Source organism: Pinus tabuliformis, chromosome 2_1, assembly GCF_031772625.1.
Source record: "Pinus tabuliformis cultivar Carrire ecotype Pingquan chromosome 2_1, CPIR1, whole genome shotgun sequence".
In the NCBI taxonomy this organism is placed as follows: domain Eukaryota; kingdom Viridiplantae; phylum Streptophyta; class Pinopsida; order Pinales; family Pinaceae; genus Pinus; species Pinus tabuliformis.
The window spans coordinates 994,991,291-995,007,345 of record NC_142299.1 but is presented as its reverse complement, the minus strand read 5'-3'; the positions used below and the strand labels follow the sequence as shown (position 1 = coordinate 995,007,345).

The 16,055-nt window shown below is 32.4% G+C and overlaps 1 protein-coding gene across 2 annotated transcripts in view; it reads right to left on the bottom strand.

The window, feature by feature from the left end:
* The window catches only part of LOC149203974 (endo-1,3;1,4-beta-D-glucanase-like), a 235,109-nt gene extending 230,910 nt beyond the window's left edge, over positions 1-4,199 (bottom strand). Inside the window, exon 1 of one of the 2 annotated variants that reach the window (XM_089403645.1) lies at positions 3,889-4,199. In XM_089403645.1, the coding sequence (XP_089259771.1) occupies positions 3,889-4,036 (148 nt within the window). In that variant the 5' untranslated portion in view covers positions 4,037-4,199. The remainder of the gene's footprint in view (positions 1-3,888) is intronic. The other variant, XM_089403644.1, reaches the window with a different exon arrangement.
* Positions 4,200-16,055: the final 11,856 nt, after the last annotated feature.

Below are 16,055 nucleotides of genomic sequence, written 5' to 3'. Positions count from 1 at the left end.
TGGCCATAGAGGAGGCTTATCTTCTCTTCTCTTTCTTCAAAATCTGAATTTTGTTGAGCCTATTTGGGCCTCAAATTGCAAAAATTTTCAGCTTGGAAAGGTCTATGGTTTGAAACCAAATTGTTAATACTTTCCTTGGATTTTAGAGAAGACTTCATTGTCTTTTCCTTCTTGTAACAACTAATAAAATTTCTGATTTTGGGAGCGTGGATTTTACCCATTGGTATCCCTATCTCTCCATCTTTTAGAAAGGTTTGGTAGCTTGATCTTTGATCTATTTCATTTGCATGCATCTCATTTAATTGGGGAATTGACACAATCATGCATTACACTCATTACGCATCCATTTTAGTTTGATTTACTACATGTTTCAAGTCCATAATAAGTTCAGAATTTTTACATGCAAGCACTTTTTACTTGATCTTATTTGGCTTGAACATAGTTCCAAGTTTACTTATGCTTCACCATTAAACACATACTACATGCATAAAGTATTTGGGCAAATTTTCTCCATAAAGTAACATTCTATTTCATGTCAAGCAAGTACATTTCAAGTTAATTTTCATTGTTTGGTTAATTTACTTACATGCCCAAGCATCACTAAAACTTACTTCCAGCTTAAGTTGGTTGAATAAACTTTTTAGGGACCCTCTACCTCTATTGACTCCTCACTATGAGATCCAAATATTTGGGGGAGGGCAAGGTCGGAGGATTAGAGTTCAATTGCAATCTTGCTTTAGAGCTAACTAATAAAATAAACCAAAAACATTTTTTCATCACATTTAATTTACTTGCAACGTTCTCAAATTTTTGCTATCTTGATGGTTAAAAGTTTCACATGCAAATCTCATTTCAAGAAGCACTTTGGATGCAAGCATTGTAATCTCTTAATTCTGCAACAAGTTTAATTTTCTTCTACTTGGAAATTGGCTTACCTTTGTAACTTAATTGCATATTTTCATGAATAGTTGATTTCACTTTCAAGTACTATTATTTTGAGTTGCAAACTTAATTGCATGTTGTCATCTTGGTCTAACATTTGAGTTATTTTTATCATCTCAATCTCACAAGTAGATTTCTAATTGTATCCTTTTGAGCAAGATAGTTTCCAAGCTTTGATTTGTAAACTTGTTCATCTTAAAATCATTTATAATATCTTGTGCTAACAGTTTATTGTTTCACTTTTCAGGATTACTTTGGCTTTCCACTTGAAAGCATTTCACTTCATTTTAAACAAATGCAATTTCATTTCTTAAAGAGCAATTTATTTGATGGCACTAGTTGAATGCTCATCTATTGATGGTTGTCATAATTATTTGATGTCATATTGCTCATAAATCTCTAAGAGTATTCCATAACACTTTAACACTCTCCTAGAAACTCACATCTTTAACTTAGTTTTCCTTTAGGGATCACCCCCCTAGGGGATAGCTTAAACGGAGAGAGTCAGGATTAGCGTGACGGCCCCTTCTCTTAGTTCCCTGCCACCAAGCACACCTTGTGGGGTTGAAGGCTTTTCTCACTAACCTGTACGTAGGCGTAGGCAGCAAGAGTAACAAGACCTCCATATGTTATTGGTCATGCTAAGTATTTTGTACATATTATAGTGACTTTTGTTGTCTGCTACATACTTTGAAAGGTATTCTTCCTTGCGTAGGCATTCATCCTTGCCATTTACACAATTGAACTTTTCCCAGTGACATGAAAATCCTATTCCATTATGCTGAAAATATACCATTTCACTATTGTTAAAATGTTCATCAATGTCATCTTGTTTCCTTTCTCCCTCAAAGTACAATGTTTCTCCTATTTGGAATGTAGTAAATTTATTCATCCTAAGTGAACACAACACATAGGCCTCGTACATAGGAAGTCATTAGGTCATGTTAAAATATCTCATACTAATCTAGAACATTGTTAAACGAGGTTGAAAATTTTCAATCTATAAATCAAATCAGCATTGGTGTCTTTAAACTCTGTTAGGAAAACCTTGCATGTGTAATTCATGTGTTATAGTTTGAATAGGTAATAAAAAACGGCTGCAAAATAATAATTTGAATGGATAGTTATCATTTGCAATGAACAATGAGCCTTCACTTTTTAAAACTAGTACAAATCCATTTTAATCCCAAATTTACTAAAACTAGTTCTTAATCCCAAATTTACTAGGCCCATAGAAAGGTTATATAAGATTTGAATGCAACCTTCTTGTTAGTTAGTCAAAGATCAATATTTTCCTATTTCATTGTGTAGAGAGGTGCTCTCCAGCCCGTAAACATTTTGACTTGGTCAAAAATTAAATTAAATTAGATTAAGTTAAATTAAAGAAAAAAATAAGAGACATAAATTTATCGATAATTAAAATTATAAAAATAAAACTATTAATTATAATTTTAACTATAAAACTAAGTTGCACGAAGCGCCGAAATGTTTCATAGTTTCCAAAATGGGTACGTTTTGAAATGTCACCTCCCAAAAATGGAAACGTCGGCCGAAACGTTGGTTGAAATGTCATATATGTTTATATATATATATATATATATATATATATATATAAAGAAATTTATAAATAAGTGAATAACACATTATCTTGTAAGAAAAAAGGGAATAAGACCCATAGATGACAATTTCAAAGGAAACCCAAGTCTATATTAGCTCTCATAGATGATTACATAATGGTTGAGTTTCGGTCGAGTTTCACGTACAGTTACATCCCGAAACACCGGGTTCCTATAAGTTTCGTACAACATAGCTATAAAATTATAAAGGTACATTAAACTATAAAAATACCTTGGTTTACAAGCATTTGGTATTGCATAGCCCATAGTATTTATTATGATGAAGACTACTTAAAGGTTCGAGGAAATGCATTATGGAATGCAAGAGTACTAGGTTAGATCAATTTTAACTCCTGACTTGAGCCCTCTCGGAGCTTGGTAAATCCGAATTTAAGATGGATCTAAGCTGGTTATATTAAAGTTAACCAGCATCATCTACCCTAGTTGTAAACTTGTAAGAGCAACTGGTTTTTCTTTATGCAACAAGCATGCATACAACTGAATGGAAGATCATTTCAATAACAGAGATTAAGTCCTTGAGACTGTTCACCGTCAACTTGATAATGATATAAATTTATATGAACATTAAGTACTTGAAATTGTTCCTCATAAACATTAAGGACAAGGTTAGATCCATCTTAACTCCTGATTATCCCTCCGAGCGCTTGGTAGATCCAAGTTTAAGATGAATTTAGGTTGGCTATATTAAAATGACCACCCATCATGTAAACTTGTAAGAGCAACTGGGTTTTCTTTATGCAAGAAGCATGCATACACTTGAATGGAAGGTCATTTCAATAACAGAGATTAAGACCTTGAAACTCTTCATCATCAACTTAATTATGATATAAACTTATATAAACAAGTTACCTGTTCTAGAGCATAGATATTTGGTCCCGAGACACCACGTTTAGTATAGAAGCCTAAAGAAGCCTTCTGGTAGAGACTGGTATAGGTCAACAAGTGAATATGTAAGATGTCAAAGAGTGATAAAAAATAATGCCTTGTTAATCTTTAAAAGGAACAATAACGGGTGCCCTCCAAAACAAAGTAGGTTATCACTAAATAAGTGGCACCTCCCCTTAATAAGATGGCATCCCTCTATCAAAGCATTTGCACGTAGAACTTTAGTGATGTCCTAAGAGCAGATACTCAGAAGGCAAACATCAAAATGTTACTGAATAGATCAATAGTCATCACTTGTCTGAATATCCGGGTAAGTTCTCAAAAGTTCGATTAAAGGGCAATGGCAATAGCCTATGAGGAAGTTACAGAAACAAACGAAAAAAACAGCCAGCTAAAATAGAATTAAACACTGAGATTAACGTACCAAAGGCGTCGGAAGCGAGAATGACGCCGGCCTTGGCGTCGGGAGAAGCGGTAACGTAGGCCGACAGATGTTGGAATGTCTCCACCCGTCCAATACCCGCACCTGGATCTAGTTGAGGAGGCGACTCGAAGCAGTGAGGACCGGCCATCTCTCAATATCTCCTCTGTTGTTAGATTTGTATTTCACCCTCTACTTTGTTCAAGGCTATTTACACAGCTAGTTGTGTTAAAGAGGGCTTATGTATATATATAGAGCCGTTTCACCAAGGGAAACGATGGTTTAAACAGGAGGGCTTATGTATATATCTAGAGCCGTTCCGTGTTCAATTTCACCAGGGAAACGATGGTTTAAAAAGTGTAACACTGCGTTTATTTATACATATATATACCCACACCGCGTATATATATATAAAAAAATTCCTACCTTGGTTTAGGCTGTTAGCATTGTTTAGATCTTTCTAAAGACTCTGGCCGATATGTTTTTTTTTTCCTCTTACTTCTTAGGCTGTTGTGCAAAGATCTATGTAAGTTTTTGTACAAAGACATATTTTGAATTTATGGATTGAGACATAATATAAATCAAGGGTTTTTTTCGTTTGAAAATATATATATAATTTTGAATAATGATAATATTGATAATTTTAAATTTATATAAAGATATATTTTACACTTGTTTTTTATACTTTGTTGGGTATTTATTTTTATGTAATTAATTAGTTAAATTATGTGGATACTATTTATATAGTATTGTATTGTGTTGCAATAACAATTATTATGAAAAAATGATTTTTATTTTTTAATATAATTTTTATATTTCACAATTCAAGTTAAAATCACATAAAAGTATTCATTAAATAATTATATATATATATATATATATCAAAATTTTAATAAACTTCATATAAATTTCAAAACAAATTAAAAAAATTTACTAAAATCAAAAACAACATAACCTGCCAAAAACATTAATATTAAGTGCATATGAATCTATATAAATATAAATAATATTATTAGTAATCATTTTAAATTTATCTTAGCTATCAATTTATTTATTTTTTCTCCGTAAAAACTAGCTAAGTCATGTATTATATATACAAGTAAAAATTACAGACAGTAAGACATGTCTTCCAGGGCCTGTAGTAGCACCCTGGGAACCTTGACCATAGTTCTAAAAGCTCCCTTGCTGGGGTAGCTTCGCCAAAACCATTCAGACATTGCCATGACATCAAAAGCTCCCACGCAGGGGCAGCACCGGATCGACTTTTCAAAACAGTTCCAGACAAGTTCAGACTCCCTGAGGAGCAGCAGAGTGTAGACCCAACACATTCTTGCCCACGCAGGGGCTTACTACCAAAATAGACTGACTCAAAGACCAGACAGAAGTGAGCATGACAGAGGCGCTCATATCAGCTATCAACTTAGACCATTTAAAATTAAGACTAGACCAGAGACTAGACAAAATTACACACGGCGAAGATGTAAGCATCATCTGCCAGCAAGCAATACGAAATAACAAGAGAAAAATACCCGCGGCTGCGCTAATCCTGGAGACGAGCTGAAGGTGGAAGGAGGGCCGCGAGCTGGGCATCTGCCTCTTCAGCAAGGCTTTTGTCTTCAACCACGTACGCCCAGCCATCACCCTCTGCTCTTCCCTCCCACATCTTCCTCCATATCTCTTCGTCGACGCCTGGAGGGGGTGGCCCCACTGGAGGAAAGGTGTCTTGCGAGCCTTTATCTTCCATGCTTCCAGCTTCAGACGCTGGAGGCACCATAGCTGAGCCCTGTTCCGCCGCCTCTTGTTCTCCTCTGTCAATTTCCTTGCCCTTGCCTTCCAGTTGCTTCTCCGGCAAGCTCTGAGGGGAGTCCTCCCCCTTGCCTTCCAGAATTTTTGTAAACATGACTGATATGTGGGCACTAAGCCCTGGGTTGTCCTCAGAGCTTTGCAGCGTGAATACCACAGAGCCGAAGGAGGGAAGCTCCGGTTTTCCTTCATTAGAACTCCCAACCTCCAAGAATTGTCTAATGGGGAGCGGGGTAGCCCTGGCTCTCCTATGACAATAACAGCAGCAGCAGTGGTGATGCTCATCTGCTGCAGGGGCTCTTGAGGAGGAACCTCTCGCTGGACCTCTCCTGCATGGCTGTCGTTCTCGAATTTTGACCATGGTGAGTCCGATTCTTCTTCTGTATGCTTGCGGGTGAGTTTGGAATCGATGGCAGAACCAATTGCTTTCCAAATCTCTCTCTGGTACCCAATCTTCACTCTGAAATCCTCCCCTTGGTAGCAGATTAAACCATTTCCAGAACTGTCGTTGCAATTGTGCCAATTGCCTACGTCTGCTCGACCAGCAACCAGAGTGGCAATGGCCACGGGTATCCAAGCCTCTGGGTGATAGAAACTGCCACCGCCGAGGCCCTCTGTGTTTCCGCCTCTTCCAGCTCTTCTCAGACAATAATTCTTTGCCCGATCCATCGTGCCTGTAAAACGCTGCCTCATTCCCTCGATACAGGCGCACATTAACTTCCTTCTGCATTTCCATCTACCATGCTCCCTCGCCATTAAATGCATTAACGCAGCAGGGGCTTCATTTATCAGCTGACGGCCTTCTCCTGGTGGCCGTGGTGTTAACACGGGGCAGCCCATGCGTGGCATGTGGCTCGCCCGTCCTTCCCAGTCCGCCACCCGCATCCGGGGTTAGCTATCAATTTATTAAACATTAAGAAAATAAATATTTACATTTGTAAACTTTTCTTTGAGTTTTGCTAAAACAAATTATCTTAAGAAATTGGTTAATCTAAAACTAAGATAAATCTATTGCTATGGTAATAAAAACAAAAGTATATTATAACAAATTGAATTGAATATATTTATTATTATATTTTTAATTGAATTGACATTAACTATATTTTTAGATTTAAGGTTTCATTTTAGTGAAACTATAACATATCCCTATCCATGTAATAAATTAAATGTATCAATGTAATAAATGAAATGTAAGATTGTTTTATTGTTAAATTTACTGATGTATTTCAAAATACAATTTTTTAATAAAATATTGTAATTTGACCAAAAATTATATAATTTTTTGTAATGATTATAAGCAATATAGTTAAATTGTTTGGCAATTAGTAATGTATTGAACTTACAATGGTTGAAAGACATTTTTGCAGTGGCTTTGAAGACCAAAATATTTATATTCCTTATATAGGATATAAGTCTTAGTAAATGTTAATCATCATCATCATTATAAAAATAATTTTTACAAAAACCCAAAAACAAAAAAATTAAATTTATAATTTAAGAATAAATAAAATTAATATGTAATTTAATCTAAAAATAATCATTTTTATTTTTAATCATTAATTTTATTTAATTATTATTATTATTTTTATATTAAAAAAATGCATATATATTTTTATTACTATTATTATTTGAATTAAAAAATATATAAATATTAATATTAATTATTAATATTACATATTTTTTAGTTTATAGTAAATATGTTAAGACATTCTTTAATGTGAAATCACTCATTCAATTTTCAAAATAATATATTAAACATAATAAAAATATATTCTCACCAAACTTATTAAAATAATTATATAATTTTTAAATTTATTAATTTAAATAATTTTTTAATTAAAATATATATATATATAAAACAAAATTTAAAAAATTATAATTATATATATATATAACTTTTACCATCCTTCCGCATAGCACAACACTCATTTTAATACTCTCCAATTTTAAATATAAAAGTATTCTCCCGAATCTTGGAAAATAACTTTGTATTCAATGTCTTTAATACCAGAATCTAAATAGCACGTCATGAATGACGACCTAATGCAACGTTTCGTTGGCACCCCTTTTTACGCCTTTTTTATAAACGTGCTGTAAATACGTCATGAATGACGTCACGTATTACCTTTATGTCGCATATATTTTATTTTAGTGATTACATGTGGTGCAAGGTGGGCACGATGATTATGGCAAATTATCCAACTCCGTTTGTAACGTTGAGATAAGATGATGACCACACCGATACCTCTTTATTCATTGACGTATTTTTAAATATTTTTTTATTATAAAAGATGAATGATGTAACATTTAATCATAAATAAATATTATTTTTATTAAAAGAGTCTGTGTTCAAAACAAACTCAAATTTCAATTTTTCATGTTTATTATAAATGAATTCAGATGTGTGGAGTGCTTTCCATAAATGTCAGAATGTTTTTTATTATACTTATACCGTATATGCTATCAGGCATGGAGTGGTTTTATGATTTCCTGATATATCAGGCATGGAGTGGTTTTATGATTTCTATCAGTAAAGGAAAAATAGATTTATTATAAATTTAATTTTTGTTTTTGTTTTTATTGTTATTTAAATTTATTTATTTATAAAGTGATTGATGGAAGTTTTATTATATGTTGTTTAGTAACTTTCATTTTATTAATCACTAATTTTTTGTTTTTAGTTTTATTACTTTTTAATTTGGTTTATATTCTTTTTTCTATAGCTTTTTTTCTATATTTTCAATTCCAATTAATCATGTTGATTAAATTTTGTTATTTTTTTTATTATTATTAAATTTATGTATCTATAATATTATTTGAGGTTTTATCCTCTCATCTTTAGTAACTTCCATCACTGACCAAACTCAGCTCCAATAGTGGAAGTGTGACTCTTGTGCTAGTGGAAGATATGTAGTCCATATTTCTATTTGTAATTCTCATTTTGAGTTGCTTTTTCCATATAAGAACCAAAATTATAGTTGGCATACTCTTTTTTGCTTTGCATTATTTCCTCCTATTCCATTTTATGGAGAGGAAGATATACTTTCCATATTTCTATGTGTAATCCTCATTTTTAGTTGCTTTTTCCATAGAAGAACCAAAATTGTTGTTGGCATACTCTCTTTTGCTTTGCATTATTTCCTCCTATTCCGTTTGTCTTACATTAAATTCATTTCATTGTTGGACCTAACATTTTCATTTGTGAATCCTACAACTCACAACATCTTTCATTTTTGTCTTCTTGGTACTTTGCACTGAGAAGCTGATTGACTTTCGCTTTAATTTTATTAACTTTACTACTTGGTATGACAATACTTATGTACAGTTTGAGTGGGCCTAATGGTTAAGAGCATGTGTTTCCTCCTAATAGGTCACAAGTTTAAAACCGGAGGGGGGTAGAGTATGTATGTCTTCATAGACTTAGCAGTCAAATCGTTGTGGGTCCCTAGGGGGTCTCAAACGCCAATTTAGTGTTTGGTTTGGTTGTGACCTTAAAATTGGATAATAATAATAATAATAATAATAAGCAAGTGGGGGGGATTCTTCCTTGCAAGGATGGAATTTACATTAAATATCCTTGTTATGATTTTCTATGGAGTGGGAGCTCCTCCTCTGTGATCATTGGTCTAGTCCAAAATATTATGCCAAACAATCCCGAAAGAGTCATTCCTACCTCCAAGATATATCAAAAATTCAAGAAATTGATCTTATTACAAGAAATTGAATTCAAGAATTCAAGAAATTGATCTTCTTAAATTCAAGAAGTTTTATTTTTTTCTCTCCTGTGTGTATCTATGCTCGTAGGTCAAAGGATCTTCAAGAAATTGATCTTATTACAAGAAATTGATCTTCTTGAATTCAAGAAGTTTTTTTTATCTCCTGTGTGTATCTATGCTCAGGCCAAAGGATTTGAAGCTCTAGTCGGGGTGGACAATTCAAGAAAGGATTTGAAAATCTCGTCGGGGTGGACACTTGGCTAGCGGCAAATCTAATGCAATACATTGAAGCTCTTCATTTCATTTTAGGGGATTCAAATTCTACTGTGCAGAGGTTGGGATATGGGATCCAAATTAATTCTACTAGTGCACAACAATAGGAGTATTACCAAGATCTCATCTTGAAGTTCCAGATTCTGCTTCAAGCCACTACAAAACGAGAGATTGCTCGGCATTTATTGGGAGTTTATTCTTCAATTTCTCATATGTTTCAATTGGTTTGATAAAGTTGTTTTATCTTCTTTCCTGGACCCAAACACATTGCTCGGCATTTATTGGGAGTTTATTCTTCAATTTCTCATATGTTTCAATTGGTTTGATAAAGTTGTTTTACCTTCTTTCCTGGACCCAAACACAGAATATTGGTCTCAGTTACCATGCAAGAAATTAATGTGTGAATTTTGTTAAAATGGTTTAATCTACTACAACTTATTCCTAGTTGTATTCAAAGTGAATGTGTCAAATTCAGTCAATTTAATACTAAATCAAAAAATCATAGACAAATGTAGAATATTTGGAAAATATTTGAAAAGGGTTATGATATATTTAATTTATTTTAATATTTAAAAAAAAATGAATGATTTTTTTATTTTTTTATTTTCATGATATGAAATGTTTTAGGAATTAGGTATTTGGATTAGAAAATAAGTGTTTTGTTGTCAATCTATAATTATTAGTGATTTAATTTATATAATTGTGCTAGTTATAATTTAGTTGTTAAATTAATAGTAAAACAATTGCTATTGTGTACTATTCATAAATATTAATTAACTTGTCTTTACAATTTAATTTAAAAAATAATCATCCCAACTCCAGTTTGCTTTGCAAAAGAAAGCACCATTTAAGAGTATAACAATAAAAAATTTGTTCCATTTTCCCCTGCTTGTATTGCCACAAACACAATTGCATTAAGCTCTATATCAATCATGTACAATGCCCATGAACTTTGTAGGAGACAAATGGTTGTGCAAAACAAGTTTCTTGGAATTGAAATCTCATTCAGTTGAAACTAAGTTCCTCCATATCAATTTGAAGATTTGAACGAAACACTGCCAAAGAAATAAAGATATAAAGATTCAATACAGCCAATGAGGTAGGGTGCTCACCAAAAAGCACCATTTCAGCACAATATTTTCACTTTCATTTCTATTTTTTATGAAGGCGTTAATTGATCAGCCGAGAGTCCAATTAGCTATATTTAAACCAGGTACTAGCTACTACCTACTAACTTGTTATACTTGTCGCGGTGTATAACACATTGAATTTTTTGTTTGATTTTTATTTGTTCGTGGTTAACCATACAAATTTGCAGCTTATCCATGATTTAACATTACAAATTGAATTTTATTATTTATTGTTAATATTTTAATTTATTTATCTTAATCTTGATTGGTTGACCTCTTATTTTGTAATGATTACATGTGTAAGTAGTAGTTTTATTTATATATAGTAACTAATTTTTAAGATCTTATGAAAGTTGTATAATGATGGCAATGGTAGTTACTATAATAGAAATTTTGTGCAATAAGAATTATGCCATATGGTGTTTCCTTCAATAACTACTTAGTTACAATAATCATTCTTTGGAATTTGGTATAGTTGCAATTTTATATATATATATAAAGAAAAAATTAAGATCAAATCATTTATAAAATTAATTTTTCCAACTTTTCACATTTAAGATTTCTTCTCATGTCCCAACATCCTAACGTCATTGATAAAAATATTTGTTTTATGTGGGAAAATATGATTCATTAAAATTTTAAAACCTTACAAAAAGGGTAGTTTTATCCATCAACAAATCTTCATTGTTTTTTAATTTAATTTAGTTATATTTAAACTAAACCCATGTACTAGCAACTATGTAGCACCTGTTTTTTTTTTTTTAATTGATTTTTTATTTTAATTTAGTTATATTTAAACTAAACTCATATACTAGCTACTATGTAGTACTTGTTTTTAAAAAAAAAATTAAACTTTTAAAACTAATTTGATTTACTATTAGCATTCTTGTGAATATTAGCTTTCCTAGTTTATGGATTCTTTAATTAATATGTTTGATATTTGTAATATTAAAAGTATAATTTTTTAATTTTAAATGGTTTATTTTCTAATTATTATTATATATTTATTGTTAAAATTTAAATAAAATTTAACCTAATTGTATCATTTCTTTGTAATTTATTTGATATTTTTTTTTAGGTTATCAAAATATTATACGTCCATGATATTTTTTAATTCGAAGAGTATATTTTGTATTTTTTTAAGTTGTTTTATGTGATGATTAGTGTTGGCTTTAATGGTGCATAATTAGAGTAGGCTTAATAGTTAAGAACATATTTTTCCCTGTTTGAGGTCAAAGGTTCAAATTTAGACGGGGTAAAGTATACATTGCACACCTCCATAGACTTTCACAATAAAATGGTTGCTTGGAGGGGGGTCCTTTGTCACGCAAATAAGGGGGTCTCGTGCACCAATTTAGTGTCTCAGTTGGTTTTGACCTTACCACTATATATCCATCTTAACCATGGAGCTAACATGAACCTAAAGGGATCAAATATCTTCACAGAGAAACTTCTTTTAGAGTGCAAAATACAATGTGTAATTTTCAAATGTTTAAATTGCATTTTTAAATGTTATATAGAGTACAAAACTCAAATTTGTAAGTCCAAGAAATCTATCTTAGATTTTGACAAAAAAAACATATACCTAAAAAAGGACCAAATTGTAAAATTATGAGACCACTTCAAATGTTTTAACTATAAAAACTTATCTTTTCCAATGGTTTTATATCATATATACATAAAAAAATAAAAATAAAATAATAATATATACATAGTTGACATTAAAATATTTTAGATAACATTCGCATCGTACTCATTAAAATGGCTTTTTTGTTATTAATATATTATTAAGTATAGGTCAATAATAATTTGTATTAAAATATTTTAATGATAACCCACATTGAATATTTTATTATATACACAATTAACATATTTTCTTTTAACATTTTTTATATACAGATATATATGAAGTTGGCACCACATAAATTAGTTAACATAGATCTTCAAATAATTTATTTAAATCTTGTGTTGAAATAATTTTGAAAAGTATAAGGTTTAAACGTCTTAACCACATTTCTTTTACTTCTAATTACTTTATATGAAATCATATTATGCCAGATGGACAACAAACTAAACATGCATAACATATTCATTTTTATTTTTTATTATAGCCAACATTTGTTTTCTATTTAGATAATATTTTTATTTTTATTCCAAGAGGGACACGTGTCAACTCCATGTTGAGCAAGGTGGAATTACACAACGCTCACATATTGGACCGTAGAATGAGCCTCTCGGCTCAAAAATTAGATTATTATGTCTCCGTGTGGGACAACCGAATGGTTGTGACAATTGGACGTTATCCCCTCCACCCAGTTTCAAAAGGCAACATCTTTGGCCCATTGAGATAAGGCTCAAGGAGTAGGCTTCCCCACCCTTATCGATTCTCAGCTCTTGCTAAGTCATAAATTCCTGGTATATCTGGCTTACGATCTGTTGGATATAATCTTGGTGTTATAGTGGCAACCACTAGGTTTGATCTTTGGCCTTGCCCAAATTAATCCAACAAGTTACAGATTCACTGGTAAATAATAATATTTTTTTCCAATGAAAAAATCCAATAGTTTATTATAAGAAACAAAATTACGTTTATAGATGTCATTTAACATTTTGCTTATGTATTGCCACCACTATGGGGACTCCAAAAGTAGGGTTATATGTGTCAATTTTACAATCCATGTATTATATCGTCAAAGTATCCACAAAGGAAGCAAAAAACATCTCATGAAAACTCAAAGGTATGACAAAAAAACTTGCAATATGCGTGTGCCATAAGTCAAAATAGGGGATATCTTGAAAACAATTGTAGTAAGAAGAGAGAAAGAGATCAACCTAAGGCTAAATAGAGCTAGGAGTCATGGATACATTCTAGAGAGGAGGCTTGCAAAATTTCCTTGATCTTCTAGCAGCCCTTATCCAATGCCACACCGGCTTTGGAGAGTGTGTCCAATTCTTCATTTTAATCCTTGTAAATGTGATAAAAGGAATCTATGAAAAAGAAATAGATAAATGTTTTATATTTTCGAAAAGTGGCTAGAGAGAAAAGTTGTTGAGTTGGTAAAGACACTTCATCCAAAAAATAGCCACTTGAGAATCCACAAAAAAATGTATGGAATGTAGGCTTTTCTCTTTTTCTAATAGAAGAAGGAGAAAAATACTCAAATGCTCAGTAGAATTGTTTGTAAAGGGATCTAAACTAGACATGAAAGATGTGGAGTGAGAGTCAATGAGGTGTATAATCCCATCATCACTCTCAATTAAGGGGTACCTTTTGTCGCACCATCAAAGAAGGCTCAAGGTATATTTGGGGCTATCTAAGAGGATCATTTACGAGAGAAGAATATAATTGTGCGATATAGAATCCCACATCCAAAATAACCAAACTTTGGATTATTGAGCGAGAAGGAGAGGGAGGATTATCCTTGAAAATGGCATGATTAAGAGCCAACCAAACACCCCATGAAGCTAAGAGAGGGAGAGCTTGAAATTTATTTTCTTGGGGGGTAGAGAGTCAATCTTAAAGAGTTGATTCAATAGTATCTCCTTGCCAAAGAAAAGAGATTCCAAAGTCTTTGAATTTCCTTCCAAACCTATCTTGCTAAAGGGAAAGAAAGGACAAGATGATAGTTTGTTTCTTCCATCTAGCAAGATACAAAACATTTGTTTGGATACTAAAATGATTTATTTTTATAGAATATCCCAAGTCAAGGCTTTGTTGTAAATTAACAATCATGTGAATTTTTGTTTTTATTTTTATTTTTTTTAAACAAAATAGCTTCCAAAGTTTTTTCCCCACCACAGAGCCAACCCAAGCCCCAATTCTCATGCAAGTGAAGTATATCCCATTTTTTGGAGTGTACTTTCCAACGGGTTGGGGGATCCAATCAATTGGTCAATCCAATCCATTGGGAGGACAAAGGAATTTCACAGAGATCTAATGTAGGAGTCTCAAACTTGAGCAAAATGGCCAACCAGGTGTAACTCCTTGTTGTGGAGTGAATGAGTGATACCAAAGAGAAGTCATGACTCATAACTTGACTGAGTTAATATATGTCATCTCTCTTTAATGTTTGAATAAGTGAAGGAAGGGGGGATGTCAGTGTTGAAAACCAACCCAAGGTTCCTTGCCCAAAGAACATATGATCCATCCTCGATTTTACAAATCAACCAACTGCTATTTAGGGGGATGTTTCCCTTCAGTATCCTTTAACTCATTTTCCCCTTAGTTATGGATCAATGCTCTTTGAATTCCTCCTAATAGACGTGAATCTCTCTCATTGCAGTTAGAATAATGCATGTAAGTAGTGGTGATCAACTTCAAACTTGGAGTTTGGCATTAATTTCGCTTTGTTCAATCCTTAACTCCCAAACTCACTTAAGGCAAAAACCCCAATTCCTTGTGCAATCTGGAATCCAGAGACCTGGATAGATTTATTATTGCTCATAGTTCGAAGATTCGGATATCCCTACCACTTTGGATATCTTTCGACGTGGATACCTCCTTTAATTTGGATACCTCTTCTTTCCAGACATTTCTTTAAACATGGATTATCCAGTTTGTTCTAGTATTTGGGATCTAGCTTAGTGTTATAACTTATGGAGAGATTCAACCCAAATACTTTATAGTCCAGATTATCAATTGTGATCCAGAATCCAGTTGATGACTCATCATTCTAACCTTTGCTACAACCAGATACCTATGTTGGTATTGATTGACAACAATTTGTGACTGACACTTTCTCATTTCCATCAACTAACGACTCTTTTGAAAATTGAAAGATCTGACGTTGTTGAAAATTTGTGTTACAAGAAATTGGGTCTTGTCTAATCTAAAAACACCAAATTGCATTATGAATTGATTTTGAAGCTATGAACCCTGAAATTGAACCTAAGAACTGGTTACCTGCAACATTTGATTATTCATGTAACACATAAGAAAACCAATCTGGCTCGCACTCAACACAAAATGAATTCAACCACACAAAAACACACATAAATATACAGATTGATTCATATATTCAACAATAGAGGGGAAGATTACAATTTTACAGTCAACATATTGTCTTCCTCTAATTTCCTCTCATTTGTTTCTCATGCACACACTTAAAACTCCAAATCACTCAACTACATGGAAAATCTATTTACATAGAACTCACACACAATTCAACAACCTCAATCTATTTTTCTAGATTATCTAATAATTTCTTAACCTGGATAGATCTATCCCTTCTCGTAGCAACTAAATGAC